This window comes from Microchirus variegatus, assembly GCF_963457635.1.
Source record: "Microchirus variegatus genome assembly, chromosome: 16".
NCBI classification, from domain to species: Eukaryota; Metazoa; Chordata; class Actinopteri; order Pleuronectiformes; family Soleidae; genus Microchirus; species Microchirus variegatus.
Genome location: NC_139817.1, coordinates 10,053,424 through 10,070,596, shown reverse-complemented (window position 1 = coordinate 10,070,596; position 17,173 = coordinate 10,053,424). Strand labels below are relative to the sequence as shown.

Here is a 17,173-nt window from a genome sequence, read left to right as displayed (position 1 = left end):
TATTATACTTGGCTTCCTCAATCCATGAGCGTAGATATGGATTTTATTTATTTGTTTGTTTTTGTACAACGAAGGTCAAGCGAGTCCATTTGCCCCGGATCTACAGCCTCGAAGTAAATCCTGAGAATATGATTTTGACGCGGCGAATAATAAAAAAGTCAAGGTGTCAGATATTAAAAAAAAACCAGCGTGTGCCCTTGGAACAGCAATTTCATTCACTTTGATGCAACGCAATCATCACCTCGCTCTGAAAAGGCAAAAGGTAAATAGGAAGGTCTGATGTTACGAGCACTCCTTTTACTGCTCCTATCATTTTACACATGATTTAAAAGACCATTATACACCCGTGTGAACCAGTGTGGATATAACAGTGACAATCAGGCTGGAGGTGCTCCAAGGGATTACATCAGTCTGGAGACTGATCATGTATACTGTGTGTGTGTGTGTGTGTGTGTGTGTGTGAGGATTCAAGAGTCTTAATGCATTAATCCTGGTTTCTATCTCTGCAAAAAAAGAGAGGAGAGAGGTGGAGTTTAAGGGGGCAGAAGGAGAAAGAGGGAGCAGATCAAAGGATATCAGTGTTTGGAGCCTTCACCTCAGTGTGTGTGTGTGTGTGTGTGTTGGGACCCTCACCCCTCCACACCCAGCTTTTTTCCTACCCCCACTGCCACCGCCACACATTGTGTTACCATGACAACGGGGTTAGAGGCTAGCCCATGAGCTGAAAAAAGAAAGAAGGTGCATTCTGACAGGAGCTCTCGTCTGAGTGCTGCAGAGTCCTGATGTTCTCGATGCATTCCTCTCTTTTTTTTACTGCAGTTGAATTAATTTTTAAATTTATTCCCGAGACTTTACCCGGGGGGAGGGGAGGGGAGGGGAGGCGGGGGTTTAAACTTGTCAGCTGTTATCCTCCACAACGATTCTCACTCATGCCGTAGCTTGGAGTTGTTTGTTTTCACTTTAGATTCCCTTAAAGGTGCTTAAGGTATGGATGGATTTATGCTCCTTCTGCAGGAATTAGCAAACAAATTCATCATCGACATCACGCTGATTTATGCCCGGGTGTGAGTTGCTCCTCCACTGTCTGTGCTGCTGTGTGGATTTCTTGACTTTGTTCATTTTCAAGTTGTGTTCGTGAACTTTTGTGTTCAGACCCAACGTCGTCGTCCTGAAAATAATATACGAACATACGAACCGGATAGAATAATAAGCAGAAAGTGTATATATCTTGACTTCTCCTCCACTTTCTCTCTATCGTCCCCTTTTCTTTTTTTTGTTACTTGATGTTGAGTGATAACAGTGTCTGTTTTACTCCACGAGGGTGTGATGACGAAAGTGTTTAAGTGGCCTGCAGCGAGGGAAACCAGCTCAAGTGCACATTGGTGTGACTTATGTGATGAATCACGTCGCGTTGTTATCTATAACTCATATTCACACACACACACACACACACTACCCCCCTCGGTAGACCCACCTGACTTCCCTCCAGCTAGTTAAACCAGGGGTGTCAAACATACGGCACAACCGGCCCACCTGAGGGTCCGATCCGGCCTGCAGTCTGCTTCCAGATACCTGTGACTAAAATGTTTTGTGCCTTTGTGGATTCACTAAATGGTAAACTTTTGCATAATATTGTTGAAATTGCACTTATTTCTCAAATAAAACAAACATTATTATTATCAGTGATGGGCAGATCTTGTCGTTTATAGGTTATTATGCCGTTACTTCATTGGTTTGACCCACTTGAGATCAAATTGCGTTCTATGTGACGACTCACTATAAGAAACATTTGAGCCAAAAAACACAAATCACTCATTGTATGTATTATATGGATGAATTTGCACACACATAAACACTCACGCCAATCTCTTTTTCTCTCTGTATCCTCTCGGGAAAACAAAGTCCTGCATCAGCTGCTAAATGACCTGAACTCTCTCATCTGCTAATGGGCGACCTGTCTCCGTGCACGTCTGCCTTTAATGTGTTCCTGCTCTCTGTGCTTTTCCGGAATGTCTGATGTCCTTTCTTGATGCGTGCTGACTGTTTTGTCTGTCTGTCTGTCTGTCGCGTGTCTGCCTCACTTCCTCTCCTGTCTGTCTCTCTGTCCCTCCTTTGATTCATTTCATGGACTTTTTTTTTGTCAGTGAGTTGTGTTTTTTACACAGGTTTAAAAAGAAAAAATGAGCACGCGGCACAAACGGATACACGGCAAAGATTGCAGACGTCTTTGCATTTCAATCTCTCTTTGCCACTGTTATTGACTCTAATGTTGTGGAAGACGGTGGCAATTAAATTTATATAGTAATGGCAGGAGTAGTAGAAGCAATGAGAGCCATAAACCAGCAGAAGAACTACAGTGGCATGGTGAAAGTGCCGAAATAGCATTGTGGAAGTATTAATTGTTATGCTACTGGCTATATTAGGATCGGTTACCTGGTGCTGGATTTAGTTGTGAGTTAAATCAGTACAAATAGTATTGACAGGAATATGGATTAGTTGTCATTAGGGCTAAACAATTTTGAATAAATGTGATTGTGATTATTTTTGACAGGAAGTGAGGTTGGGATATGATTCGTGATACTTGATTCATCGATTACTGAATGAATCGTCAACTATTTTGATCCTCGATTCATCGGTTTGAAGCTTTTTTCATGATTCAAACAAGATTTCTGATGGTTTCAGCTCCTTAAATGTGAATATTTCCTGGTGTCTTTGCTCTGGATGACAAACAATGATCAACATCTTATGCACCAAACAATTACTCTAGACAACAATCAACAGATTAATGGATGATGAAATGAATCGTTAGTTGCAGCACGAGTCCCTTTTAGATCACTATTCTCATTTTCATTCCTGTTTAAAATGATTAACTGTGTGATACTTGTGCGTTAGTGTGAGAAACAAAGATGTTCTCGTGAACAGATCATGACAATAATTCATCTAAAGTGATATCTTGACACGCTATTTGGTTTGAACAAATATTGCACCTCCTAAAAGTCCTCACTAATATAAGTCAAGTCAAGTTTATTTGTATAGCACATTTCATATGGACTACATCAAGCGTAGAAAATTACATTAAATGATCCAAAATAAAGGCTTGTGTTGTAGCCGTCGGTGCTGTTTGACCCAGCAGAAGCAGCTGCAGAGCATCCTCTACAAACCCCAACAGTTCAACAAACACAAGGACGCGTTGCTACGGCAACCGAGGAGTCGCTATTGCTAGTCATCATAACATAAGCAGCAATAGTAGTAATGCCACGTTTCACCTTTTGTATTTTTAGTCCACACACTCGTCTCGCATCGCTTACGTTCTCCTTTATCTCCCGCTCTCTGCAGATGAAAGACGCTGTTGCTTTCATTCCGCTCGGCCACTATTCACAACATAAACATAAAGAGCCTTTTTCTCCCCCTCACATATTGGAATTTAATGACGTCTGTGTCTTTGTTTGTCCTTGTCACATCATTTCTGATTGTCTGTCCGTTTCCCCGTCCTCTCTGTCATCTTGTGCCCCCCCCCCCCCCCCCCCCCGCTGATGTTGTCAGTCTATTGCTTGAACTGTATCATAAATAGAGCCCTACTGACATTTCAATTTACCCCAACACCACACACACACACACACACAGATGCACACACACACAAACACCACCTTCACTGTTGAGCATCACTCCAGTGGCAGCAGGGCTCCACTCGGTTTCCACAGAGACAAGGAAAAGCAATAACTGCACACTTGACCTCTCTGCTCTTTTATTGGCCTCTTCTCCCCTTTACGCTCACACACACACACACACACACACACACACACATATATATATATATATACATTCACACACCTCAAATCTAATCTGGGAGAGTGAGCCTCCATTGTGATATTCCTCCATCCTCCCCCGAGTCCCTGGAGAAGAGAGGAGGAAGAGAAAGGGCAGATCCAGCCCTGAGAGCTAGAAGTTAATAATTTCATTTTGCCGCGACCTGGAGACGATAAGATCGATTATTTTGCTCATGTAGTCTCCGCGTATCGCACACACACAGACGCACACGTATGCATTTCCGATCTTCGCTCACAACAACAACAACAGTGTAGCAGTGTACTGAAACTTCATGGCGGTGTTGTGTATATGAAGAAGACGAAGAGGGGGGGGGGGGGAAACAGAGAGAAAAGAGATGAAGGAGAGTATTAGGGGAAATGACAGGGGTTAGCCTTAGCGACGAGACTGTTTACTGTTTATTTTGGTCTCCGCTCTCATTTCTCTTGATATTGGCAGAGTCGGGATTATTTCCTCTCTCTGTTTATTCCTGAGTGGATTTCTGTGTTTTGTGCATATTTGTGTAAGTGTGTATTTGTGTGTGTGTGCTCTGTTTGCCTCATCTTAGATCATCCGTCTCAACTCAGTCTTTCCAGAGTCTCTCCTGTTGTTATGGCGTCTTCACATAACATCGAGGTCCCAGTGTGGGGATTTACTGTCTGTCCCTCTCCCCATCTACAGCAGACAACTGTTGACTGCTGTTCTTCAGGACCACTTCACGCCTCTTTTACTTATCATTCACTCTTTTTTTTTTTATTGTTGTGGCTTTCAACAACACTATGTGCTACATATGCAAAACAAAACCTCAACTTAAGCCGCTTTCATTATCTCACACACACATACAGACACACACACACACACACACACACACACACACACACAACGCAATCTTTGAGTCTTTGTCGGTAAATAAGTATGAAAGTGTTCAGTGGAATTTATGTCCATGTTTTACAAGCCTGATTTCCCTCGAGCATTGTTCTTTGTGCAAACAGGAATAGGAAGCTTTGAAATCAGAAATCTGATCCAGTGGTTTGCGTGTGTGTTCTTGTACTTGCGGCATACTGAGGACCAGTAAGGGGTTTTAACCAACAAAATGAGGTAATTTTTATGGAGTGAGGACATTTTGGCCGGTCCTCACTTTGTTTTCATTGAAATCAGTTCCTCAGGTTGCTATAACAAGCTATACTCAATTTGTCAAAAAAAAAAAAAATCAAATTTTGGACGACATAGTATAGTATGATGTTTTTGTCAAATTTAGGAACCAAAATTTTTGGTCAAATTTTTCTTTTCATTTTGGTCGACATAGTATAGTATGACGTTTTTGTCAAATTTTGGACCAAAAAAAAATAAATAAAAAAAGGTTTTCCAGCCCTTTTTGCTCTGGGGGCTCCACCTGCAGACATTTTATGGTACTACAAACAGTAGTTCTTTGTAGATGTCTTTCAAGAAGTAGATATTTGTAATTGTGTTGATTTATAAAGTGGAAATGCTGGTCCTCACTTTGTCAGCGACCCAGTCCTCAGTATGCAGCAAGTACAAGAATGTGTGTGTGTGTGTGCGTGTGTGTACTGGGCGTCATTACAAGCCATCCTCCCGTGTGACCGTCGCTCAGCTAAAGCTAAAGCGAGGTCTCTGCAGTAAATGAGAACAATAAGAGCTTAATCAGGATGATTTGTGTGCATCGTAGTAATCAGGTCAGGGTCGATTGGATCGGTTCTTGTGTGTGTGTTCGTGTGTGTGTGTGTGTGTGTGTTGCTTCACTGCAGTGTTGCCTTCTGTAACACAGGTGTGTATGTCTGCACCTGTCACCGTTTGTTGAAACGAAACCACACATGCTTGTTTTCTAATTTGTCTAAAACGTGTATTTATATGTTGAGAAATAACCCTTTGGGATTCACCTGAATAGATAAGAGAGGTCCGTTCTGATTGAAATATGCCGCACCGCACCGCACCGTATACGAGCTATAAATACTCACTGATCTGTGTTTTTTCCCCTCTGCGTGTTTGCTTTGCTTCAGTTCTCCAAGGAGAAGTACCTGCTGGAGTCTCCTCCGGAGAAGCTTCGCAAGGAGCTGGAGGAGGAGCTTAAACTCAGCCCTGCTGACATCAGGAGCCATGGCTGGTACCATGGGCACATACCCAGAGAGGTAAGCACACACACATTCACACACAAATATGCATGAATGCATAGTGGAGCTTTTTTTTTAAAATTGAAATTAAATTGCAGCATAAAGCGATGGAGTTTTGCAAATCTGAGCGGCTGCAGTTTAATTCTCCTCTTTATGATTCTTTTATCTCTGCAAATTAAAAAGTTCTAATATAGGAATTTGGAGTGGTTTAAGTTTCGATAGTGTGTGGTTTTGCTCCATCACGTTTTAAATGTACATTACATATTGTTTAGCCACAATGGCCAATGTACCAGTGAACATCTCAGTGTACTTAACCCAAAATTGTAGAATATTTGACAAAATGTATACATTCAATACATTTTTATCAATATTTACCCCTTTTAAACATCTAATCTTTCATATTTAATCACATTTTAAAGTTGTATTTGCTTACATAACCATGAATTTGTTACAAACCCATCTCTTTAAACAGTAACATAGTGAATATTGAACTGAACCCTGACTTTAAAACGGTGCTATGTTGTAAAGTAAATGCAATTAGATATTTGTGTGTACTTTAGATTGCAGCTAAAACATCTACACTGAAATGATTTGGTGAAACATGAAGATTATTACTTTTTATAATGCGTTTAACTTCAATACATTCACTGAAAATGCGATTTACGAATACAAGTTTTTGAAAAGAAACTTTGATGTTTAGATGAAAATCCCATAGGCAGAATAATGTGTTTCGGCCACAACACTGAACTTTTCCCGTGTAGAAATCCCATTCATCATTTGTCATCTTGCGAAATATCAGTTTTCAGTCCTTACGTTATTAAGAAAAACAAGCAAACCCTCGGCCCTTGACACGGTGAAATGAATCATGGATCAATACTGCGAGTAAAGAAATAAAGAAATAAAGAAATGATAAACTGCAGTTTGTGTTTCCAGATCCTGCTTTGTCACAATACATTTTAATATCATTTGAAAAGCAGTAACTAATTGAGCTAAAAGGTAGAAACATAATAGTGTTTCTGTGTGTGTGTGGTGATGATGATGGTATTAGCTCAGCGGTTACTCGGCCAAAGTCTGTGGCTTTGAACGCGCACTTTAAATGCTTTACACACAGAATGACACTGATTAATGAATCCCATCGTCTGTCACAGCTCAGTAGAAATTGCTTTAGTGTTCAGAAGGAAGGGAAGGGAAGGGAAGGGAATGGGGAAACTCTGCCAAACGGACAGCTGCACGTGTTGCCGATCGCCGCAATTGAATTTCACAGCTGGTGACCGAGACGCAGATACACGGCGACACACAACAAGAGACCTGCACCCACACACACACACGCTGCATGCACATGTGGAGGACACTTGTAAATAGAGCCAGCTTCTGTCTCTTGGATCAGCCTCTGCTCTCTGTGTTTCACACACACACACACACACACACACACTGATTCAAATCAGCCATCTGCGAGTGTTTCCTCTTTTTTTGATTTACATAAAATATTCATGTATTCATAGCTTTTGCCCCCGTGCAAAGTTAGGGGGGAAACCCTGAATAAACAATACTTAATGACTAGATCTCTTCTACAACTGTACACCAAATCCCCTCCGTCCTTTCTGCCTCGCTCTCTTCAATCCTTGTATCCAATATAAAGTTTAAACTATATAAAGCACGCGGACTAGTCTTTAATGTCCGTATTAAAAAAAAAAAGTGACTTTGTTCCACTGTGTCATGGAAAAAGGGCTTTTTATTGAATGAAATTCACCCAACAACAACAACAACAAAACACTCACCAGAAGTTGAAAGACTCTCATTTTGAGCTTTTGATCTGAGTATATACTGCCCCCTGCTGGCGAGTGGTGCTCTGTGCTGCACTGATTATGTGACGTCTTCTTGGTTTGGGGTGAATTTATAGTGATGCACACCTTTATCCCTCATCCGAAGTCACTTTTACAGGACAGCATTGCTCAGTTTGTGCAATGTTTTTCTCCATTAATACATGAACGCTGGATCAATACCTGTGATGACCTCTCACAGACACCACTGACACATCGCCAGTGTTTGGCATTAGCGAGAGAAACAGCCTGAAGCTGTCCCATTCACCATGAATGGGGAGAGGGGTTGTTTTTTTCTGAATTGCCTGTACTGTCAATAAAACTCAAATAATAACGTTGCTTTTATTATTTTTAACAGAAGCAGAAGTCAAACAAAATGAGAAAATCATTGCGGCTATTGTTCTTGGCGTGTTATCAATCATCCTCCAGTACCAGCTGTGCATAGCACAAGCAGTTTGGCAGTGAGGGAGATAGTTGTGTTTGTTCAGCAACGCAAAACTGTCCTAGGGCGCCGTCATAAATAATCATGATTCTCTCATTTCAATTATTCAGCAGTGTGTGTTTTGTTATTAAGTTTTATTTCACACTCGTTTTATTTCTCTCTCTCCGTCAAGGTGTCAGAGACTGTGGTTGTGCGCAACGGCGACTTCCTGGTGCGCGACTCTCTGACCAACGTGGGCGACTACGTTCTCACCTGTCGATGGAGCAACGAGGTTCTGCATTTCACAATAAGCAAAGTGCTGGTGAAATCCAGCGAGACCAAGGTACGGTGTTGTTTTTTATGCACGTGTGTGTGTTGCTTTTTGCCTCATGAACTCTAACTTAAGTCACGTAGTGCCTTGCTTTTATGTTATACTGTATTCTACAGGCAGAAAACAATATTGTTGTTGTATATTTTCGTTTTATCGTTTTATTCATTCATTCACTCATCTTCTACCATTTTATCCTCCATGTGAGGGTCCTGGAGGACACTGGGACAATCCCAGTTGACATAGGGCGAATAGGTAGAGGTGGGGGAAAAAATCGATTCACATATGAATCCACGATTCTGAATCGATTCATAAACTTCAATCAAAAATCTTTTTTTTTTTTTGGGAAGTTTCTATTTTGAAAAAAACACCAGTTTGTGTTATTTGTGTACAGTTTATTTTTGTAACTTCTGGGAAAAATAGGCAGCTAGCCTAAGCTTTTATTTATTTTTTATTAAAGTTATTTTTGTGCACGGTAAGTAAGTTTTTATTTGTTTTGAATTAATAAATGTTAACTTTTGTCTTAAGTTTGCCTTTGTGTGATCACATTATCACATTATCTTATACAAACTGTATTGTTTTGATGCCATAATTTGCCTTAACACACTATGCATTGTATCCATTTTTGAATCGAGAATCGTTTGAATCGAGAATCGTATGAATCGAATCGTTTGAATCGAGAATCGATTTTGAATCGAATCGTGACCCTAAGAATCGGAATCGAATCGTGAGCCACTTTTTTGGACTGTGGGAGGAAACTGGAGAATGCAGAAAGGACCTTATATTGTCTATAGTTTGTTTAATGGAAAAACAATTGATCAAATGAATTGGCCACATCCGTATTTATTGACCACTATTTGTCTGTGAATGTGTCATATCTGCAAACATGTCTATTTTGAGATGATAGCTAAGAAATAATAGCATTGCCCAAATCCCTCCACTCTCTAACATGCGTTCTATGTCTTCCCCCTCAGGTGCAGTACATGCTGGAGGCCGACAGCTTCGACTCGGTCCAGGAGCTGGTGCGGTACTACATAGGCCAGCGCAAACCCGTCTCCCAGTCCAGCGGCGTCCACATCTACTGTCCCGTGAGCAGAACTCTCCCGCTGCGTTACCTGGAGGCCACGTTCGCCTTGTCCAACAACAAGCAAGGCTCCGGCTACTCGCCGTCCAGCCAGAGGGGAGCGTACATCAAGAGACGGAGCGTCACGATGACGGACGGCCTGACGACGGAGAAAATGATACCACACAGGTGAGCGGGGAGGAGGAGGGAAAGGAGGGGATGAGGTTAATAATCAAGTCCTTCTTCAATATTTACATAATATTTCATTCTTGCCTTATGTTACTGTACGTACACAATCAGTGACTCAGACAGTCCCAGTCCAGTTGGGACTCCGGTGGCACCACCAGATCCAGAGCTGGAACCTGTGCCCAGCAGCAGGTTATGTGTTTGAGTTACACGAGTCTTGTGTTTAGACCACTAAACTAGTGAACCTGGTGACCTCCCACACTCCCATGGTCCTCCTCACTTCACCTCCCCCCCGTAGTTTACGACCCTCGAGTGCAACGTCAAAAACAAGGAAAGTCGCAAAGAAGGAGCAGAGAAATATTCTGTGGGAATGCATTTTATTTATATGGGGATTATGAAGATTTTACAGTACAACAATAATGCCAGTATGGGCTTTCGGCAAATCACAGAGTGTACCAAGTTTTCTGCTCCTGCTTTTGAGACTTGAACATGGCTTTTATTTATCAATCCCACAATAATATTGCTGTGTCATGAAGTAGAACAACTTCTCTTTGGTGGTTCTCGCATTATTATCCTTATCCACACTTTTCCTGTTGTTCGTTACACGTTCCTGCCCGAGTTTCACTCCTTGTGCGACGTTTCCTTCACTAACTTGGCAGCTTTTTATTTCACATATACTCTATACTGCCGTTCAAAAGTTTGGGGTCATACAATTTTTTTTGTGTTTTCCATTAAAAGTCACACTTTTATTCATCAAAAGAGTTGCAAAATGAATAGAAAATATAGTCAAGGCATTGACGAGATTAGAAATAATGATTTTGATTCTATTTCTATTCTATTTCTAATCATCCAATAGTCTTCTAACGCGATTAGCAAACACAATGTACCATTAGAACACTGGAGAGATGGTTGCTGGAAATAGGCCTCTATACACCTATGTACATATTCCATTAAAAACCAGACGTTTGCAGCTAGAATAGTCGTTTACCACATTAACAATGTATAGAGTGTATTTCTGATTCATATAATGTTATATTCATTGAAAAAAGTGCTTTTCCTTCAGAAATAAGGACATTTCTAAGTGACCCCAAACTTTTGAATGGTACTGTGTATATACACACATATATATATGTATATATATATATGTAGATATTAAACTCCTTTATGCTTTGTTTGCAGCCCGTCCACAATCCACCACCACAAAGATGCAATGCGAAACTGTGCGATGAGCATGGACCAGATCCAGGAGTATCGCTGCCCGTTGTCACCTGTTGGGGAAATCCCGATGTCACCCGCGTACACTGCGAGTAAGTGTCGGCAACGCACTCTTACCCGCATGTAGATTTTGAGCGGATTTTAAGAGTGGATTCTCTTGTTTTTTTCAGTCACCAGGCAGCGAGCCCACTCGGGCGGGCGGGCCCTGGCGGTTGTCCCTCCCTCCCCCGTGATGCGTCACTCCAGCGACCCTCAGCTCAGTCCCTCGGTCGGCGACAACCCTCCAGAGCATCCCGCGCATACCTCACACTCGGCGCACTCCTCGCCTGCTCATCATCCCGGCTGCCAATCGCATTCCTCAGAAACAGCAGGGAGCTACTGTGACCTCAGACCCTGTCCCGCCGCCGGGCCCCCGAAGCCCCCGACCAAGAGCTATGTGGAGAGATTGCGGGTTGAGGAGAGGAAGGAGGAGGGTGCGAGGGAGGGCGAGGAGATGTTCTGCGCCCCACAGATGGAAACAACATCCTCATTCAGGCCGTCCAGGTACGAGACACAAAGATGGATGGAAAACTTGGCTTCTCTTGTAACTTGATTTGAAGTTTGTGACAAAAAGGACGAGGATGAAATTCAGCTCTGAAAGGGTGGGATAGGAGATACAAAATGCTAACAATGCAAATAACTGTAGTTTACAAACTACATTAGCTGTGGAAAATGTATTTTACCTAAAGGGGGAAAATAAAACAAAAAAAAGTTTATATTTTGTATCTTCCTGGGCTGAATTTATATTTTGATTTAATATAAAATATTTTTTTCTTCAGTTACATTGTGGTGGAACTTTTCAGCGTCAGAGTCACTTGTTGTGGATCAGGTGAAAGAGGAACTGTAGCTGTTAGGCAGCAGATAATAGTTAAGTCCTAATTACGTTTATTATTAGGAGGGCTGTAACAATGAATTGGGGTCATCGAGAACGAGCGATGCAAGCAAAACCAACTGTTTCTATCGGGATGGAAAAAGCTGCTGCGCTCAAAGGTCAAGACGCGTGCTGACATTTTGTCACAAGGGCACAAATATGAGCGTGAGGCACTTTTGACTGCGGCACTGCAGTACACAGCGAGAGTAATGGGTGAGCAGAGGATTGGAAAAACAGACTTGAGTAAATGGCTGCATGCTCCTTTGGGAAATAGCTCGGGGCACACTTTGTTCTGTGGTCATAGACAGGGCAGATATGGGATGTGATTTGACTTACGGTGTCAAAAAAGAGATGAAGCGGGCAGCGGCTGAGAGTCTGCTGTGAAATAATGTGAGATATTTGTTAGCACTGCTCACAGTGAAGGCTCAGCACACTGTAAGAACAAATCCACTAGTGTTTTTTAAACCAGGAAATGGGTATAATTAAAGGTGCATTATGTAATAAATCTAAAGCAACTGGTCATAAAATCCTCCTAATATGTCACAGAGACTCAGGAATAATGTTCATATAACAAACTGAACTCACCAACAACAACAGTACAGACAAAATATTTGCATTAAAAAAAATATTTTGCAGACTGCAAATCATGTTTATGTTTTGAAATCATGTTTTGGCATGTGGCGCCACCTGCCGCCGTCTACCAATCATTGCAGTCAGTAGAGTCTCAGCTGCCGAGCAACCACGGGTTGCCAGTTACGTCAGAAAAACGAAACCTAAAAGACCTCGGTGTTTTGAATTTGAATGTAGTAAGCGTTTTTGGCCACATTCTTACATATGGCACCTTTAAAGTTTACATACTTGGATATTAAAATATGTATTAATAGCTCTATATTGTGTCAGCCATCACGTCAGTGATGTGGCTCTGTTAGGGTCAGACTCAGTCAGTTGCCAGATCTCCACAAAGAGACAATCCTCCAGAGGCTTGTGTGTTTAGGCTGTTTGCCCCCTGGCAGCAGCAGCAGCAGCAGCAGAGACAGGAAGTGTAGCCAAACGTTGACATCATCGACTGCAACGCTTAAGATCCTGTGTCCGTTTACTCCTCTCTTTCCAGTGTATCAGGGACCTACAGTGGCCTTCACTTGCCAAAAGAATATCTGTCGTAACCTGTTTTTGTCAATGCTTGCTGTGAATCCTGTGCAGGTACGAGTCTCGCCTCATGCCAGCTGAGAATAAGCCTCTGGAGATGTCGGTGCTGAAGAGAGTCAAAGAGCTGCTGGCTGAGGTGGATGCAAGGACCGCGGCTAAACACATCACCATGGTGGACTGCACGGTAAACACAGATGCATGCAGTTCACACACAAGCACATATGCACATTTATAACAACTAAGGGTTAAAAAACTGTTCTCATATCACATATTTAATGTTTTCTAACCTTTGAACAGGTGGCGAGAATATTGTGCGTGAACTCGGAGATGCAAAGGATGATGGGAGTGTCCTCGGGGCTGGAGTTACTGACGCTTCCACACGGACATCAGCTGAGACTTGACCTCATGGAGAGGTGCAATACACACACACTCCTACTGTTGTCTTTTATGCATCGCTCACTGATTTCTTCAGTAATTCAGATATTGATTACCTCTTGCCCTGCAGTTACTCTCCTCCTCCTCCTCCTGCTGCCTCTTTTTTTTCCTCGTCTACAGTCGTTTATTCTTATCTTCGTCGTCTCAGTCTCTTCTTATCGTCTTCTGCTCTCCTGGTTATACACATACACCGTATATATACATATATATATATATATATATATAAGAATGTGGACGTTGATGCAGAAAAGAGCCTATTTCCTACTTCATTTATGATATCAGTAATAATTTTCCCGAGGAGTTAATGATCCCAATCAGTTTCATTGCACATTATGTACATTTCTTTGAATTCTAATCGTGTTAAGAGGAAGATAGATGATAAAGCACCGCACATAATGGGTGGACACCAGCATGGTTTACAGCTGGTATCGTCCAATAATAATAATAACAACCTGGTGACACCTGCGAACTTCAGTGTGCAAAGTGTAAAGGCTTCGGAACACGAGTGCCGAATCCTGTGGGTGGAGGTCACGACCAGTTACCTCTCGCTTCCACAAATCTGATAAATAATAAACAAGAGAATAGCTAACATTATAAAAACTTAATGCGATGCATTAAACTGTGCATCACAGCTTCTTCCTCTTCGTCTTCTTCTTAACAATGTGACTCTTTTATTATCCTTTATTTTCCAGGTTCTACACCATGTCCATCATGATGGCCGTGGACTTGCTCGGCTGCACGGGCAGCACGGAAGAGAGGGCGGCGCTGCTTCATAAGACCATCCAGTTAGCGGCCGAGTTGAAAAGCAACATGGGCAACATGTTTGGTTTCGCTGCTGTGATGAGAGCCCTGGAGTTACCACAGGTGACAGAGCTACAGATTTAAAAAAAAAAATCTAAAAAAAGAATTTCCTTCCTCAAGTGCATTATTTAAAATGATCTACTGTTTGTCCTTTATTGCTTCAGATTTCCCGCCTGGAGCAGACGTGGGTGACATTACGGCAGAGACACACAGAGGGCGCCATTTTATACGAGAAGAAACTCAAGCCTTTCATGAAGAACATGAACGATGGCAAAGGCAAGATTCTCAGTTACATTTAGTATTTGTGTTATATACAGAGGTGGAAAAAGTACTATAATATTGTACTCAAGTAATTGAGTCTTTTTAAATGTACTTTAAGTAAAAGTTACTTGGTTACTTTGCGTGGGGTGTGAGGGTAGTAGAAATATGACAAGGGGTCAGAAATCCAAAACTATTTTGGAGCTCACGCGCCCTGCGCGACAGGATATTACGTCACTTTTGATGCGCGCCCTTATGTTCACGCGCCAGTGCTGGTGCTAATCACATCATCATTCGTCTGGTTCTGGTGTATATTTTCCCCCTGTAGGTCTTTTATTTTTACTCAGTAACGGAAAGGTTTTATAAAGTACAATACTTGAGTCAATATGTACTCGAGTAAAATACAAAATCCTGATTTTAAATTGTACTTAAAAAATACAAAATACACAAAAAAAGTATTCAATACAGTAACTTGAGTAAATGTATTTAGTTACATTCCACCTCTGGTTATATAATATGTATATTGTAATGTTATTATTTTGAATTAAATTGGACTAAATTGACCGTAGGTGTGAGGTGTGATGGACTGGCGATTTTCCACGTTGTACCCCCGCCTGTCACCCTATGTCAGCTATGATTGGCACAGCGACCCTCATGTGGAGGATAAAGCGGTAGATTAATGGACGGATGATTTATTTTGAATTTCCTCTGCTTCCAGAGTCCAGTGTTCTGTCCAGCACCTCGTTCCCCAACATCATTCCCGTCCTGTCGTTGTTGGAGCGCGGCCTGGCGCTCGGCGAGACGCTGGAGCCGTGGGAGAGCGCAGAGGTCGGAGTCGACGTGGTCATGTACCACCTGGAGGCGGCTCGTACCATCGCGCATCACGGGGGAATCTACAAAAGCAACGCCGAGGCCAAACTGCAGGGTAAGTCCCCGAAAAGGAGAGGAGAAAACTTAAGCTCGTGGGTAGCTTTTGATTTGACTCATCACTGACCAGAGGAGACATTCTGCGGTTTATTATTATCTTCACCGCCAAAGGATTTGTATTGAATGAGTTGTCTGTTACAGATGATTAAAAATGCTGCGGAGACGAATGGAAGCAATAATCAATCAACAAGGGGGGAAATCTAATCAAAGCCCACTTTTACTATTAATCTAAGACGCATCAATAACTACAATAAACACCAGTAACATTTAGGCAACATCACAGGTGGCAGCAAACAGAGCATGAGCATGTATGGTGTGTGTTACGCTGAGTGTGTACTGTGTGTGCGACGTTGACCAAATTGATCCCCGATCCTTTCCTATTGGTTCTCAGTTTGAGGTCATTACTGGTTTATTGAGCAGCCTTTCAGTAACTATCAATTCACATCTTTGTTTTCCGTTATGTGTCGCCATCGATCAGCGCTGACCTCGGTCTGCTCCTCACCCATCGACTGAGCGAGGGAAGCTCACTTAACGCACGATGCTGCTGTTGAAAGTGTTCACGTTCAAAGACGATCTGTGCTCGTACATGTACAGGCGGCGTTTGGGGTTTCGTGTTATTGGACAGTTGGGAGACGGAAGCGCTGTGTCACCGTGAAAGGGGATAGTGGGCTGTTACTGTGAGGCCTTATTTCAAGTGAGCGGAACAGAAGGAGGAAAAAGTCTGCGTGACAAGGGTTATCCTTCACTAACGAGCCTTTTTAGTGCTTTCGACTGCTTCTTCTTGTCCTTGTCTTCATCAGCAAATAGAATTGAGTCAGGGTTATTACAGTGTGTGTGCTTTTTTACATAATACACTGTGTCCATTAACATTTTCAATAAAATTATACAACTAATGTTTATTTTATGAAGTGTTAAAAAAATCGTAAAAACTTTTCTCTGTATTTTTTTATTCAAGAGTTGGTTTGTGTTACTTTTATCTACACTACCGTTCAAAAGTTTAGGGTCAGTTAGAAATGTCCTTATTTTTCAATGAATGTAACATTAAATGACTCACAAATACACTCTATACATTGTTAATGTGGTGAACGACTATTCTAGCTGCAAACGTCTGGTTTTTAATGGAATATGTACATAGGTGTATAAAGGGCCAATTCCCGCAACCATCTCTCCAGTGTTCTAATGGTACATTGTGTTTGCTAATCGCGTTAGAAGGCTATTGGATGATTAGAAAACCCTTTAAAACCCTTGTGCAATGATGTTAGCACAGCTGAAAACAGTTTTGCTGGTTCTTTGACGAAAGGGCAAAATTATTATTTGGAGTAAAACTCATTATTTCTAATCTTGTCAATGTCTTGACTATATTTTCTATTCATTTTGCAACTCTTTTGATGAATAAAAGTGTGACTTTTAATGGAAAAAAAACACAAATTGTATAGGTGACCCCAAATGTTTGAACGGTGGTGTATAAAGTAAATTATATGCCTATAAAATGTCCTTTTAATGTGTAAAATATCTGCAAACATGGAAACAACTCCTCTCTCTCTCCATCTCCAGGACTCCAGGAGCAAGCAGAAATCCACGAGATCTTCCAGACAGAGTTTCAGATGCGTCTCCTGTGGGGCAGCCGCGGCTCCGAGGGCAGCCAATCGGAGCGCTACGAGAAGTTCGACAAGGTCCTCACTGCCCTCTCACACAAGTTGGAGCCTCCCGTGCGCCACAGCGAGCTATAG

General features: G+C 41.9%; 1 protein-coding gene across 1 annotated transcript in view; it reads left to right on the top strand.

Annotated features, from left to right (window-relative positions):
• The window catches only part of sh2d3ca (SH2 domain containing 3Ca), a gene marked incomplete at both ends in the record, with an annotated part of 39,896 nt that extends 22,723 nt beyond the window's left edge, over positions 1-17,173 (top strand). The window contains 12 exons of the mRNA XM_083902430.1: positions 5,823-5,951; positions 8,368-8,517; positions 9,477-9,754; positions 9,866-9,943; positions 10,931-11,058; positions 11,137-11,509; positions 13,077-13,206; positions 13,320-13,435; positions 14,150-14,321; positions 14,423-14,534; positions 15,235-15,441; positions 16,998-17,173. Coding sequence (XP_083758556.1) covers positions 5,823-5,951; positions 8,368-8,517; positions 9,477-9,754; positions 9,866-9,943; positions 10,931-11,058; positions 11,137-11,509; positions 13,077-13,206; positions 13,320-13,435; positions 14,150-14,321; positions 14,423-14,534; positions 15,235-15,441; positions 16,998-17,173 — 2,049 coding nt within the window. The remainder of the gene's footprint in view (positions 1-5,822; positions 5,952-8,367; positions 8,518-9,476; positions 9,755-9,865; positions 9,944-10,930; positions 11,059-11,136; positions 11,510-13,076; positions 13,207-13,319; positions 13,436-14,149; positions 14,322-14,422; positions 14,535-15,234; positions 15,442-16,997) is intronic.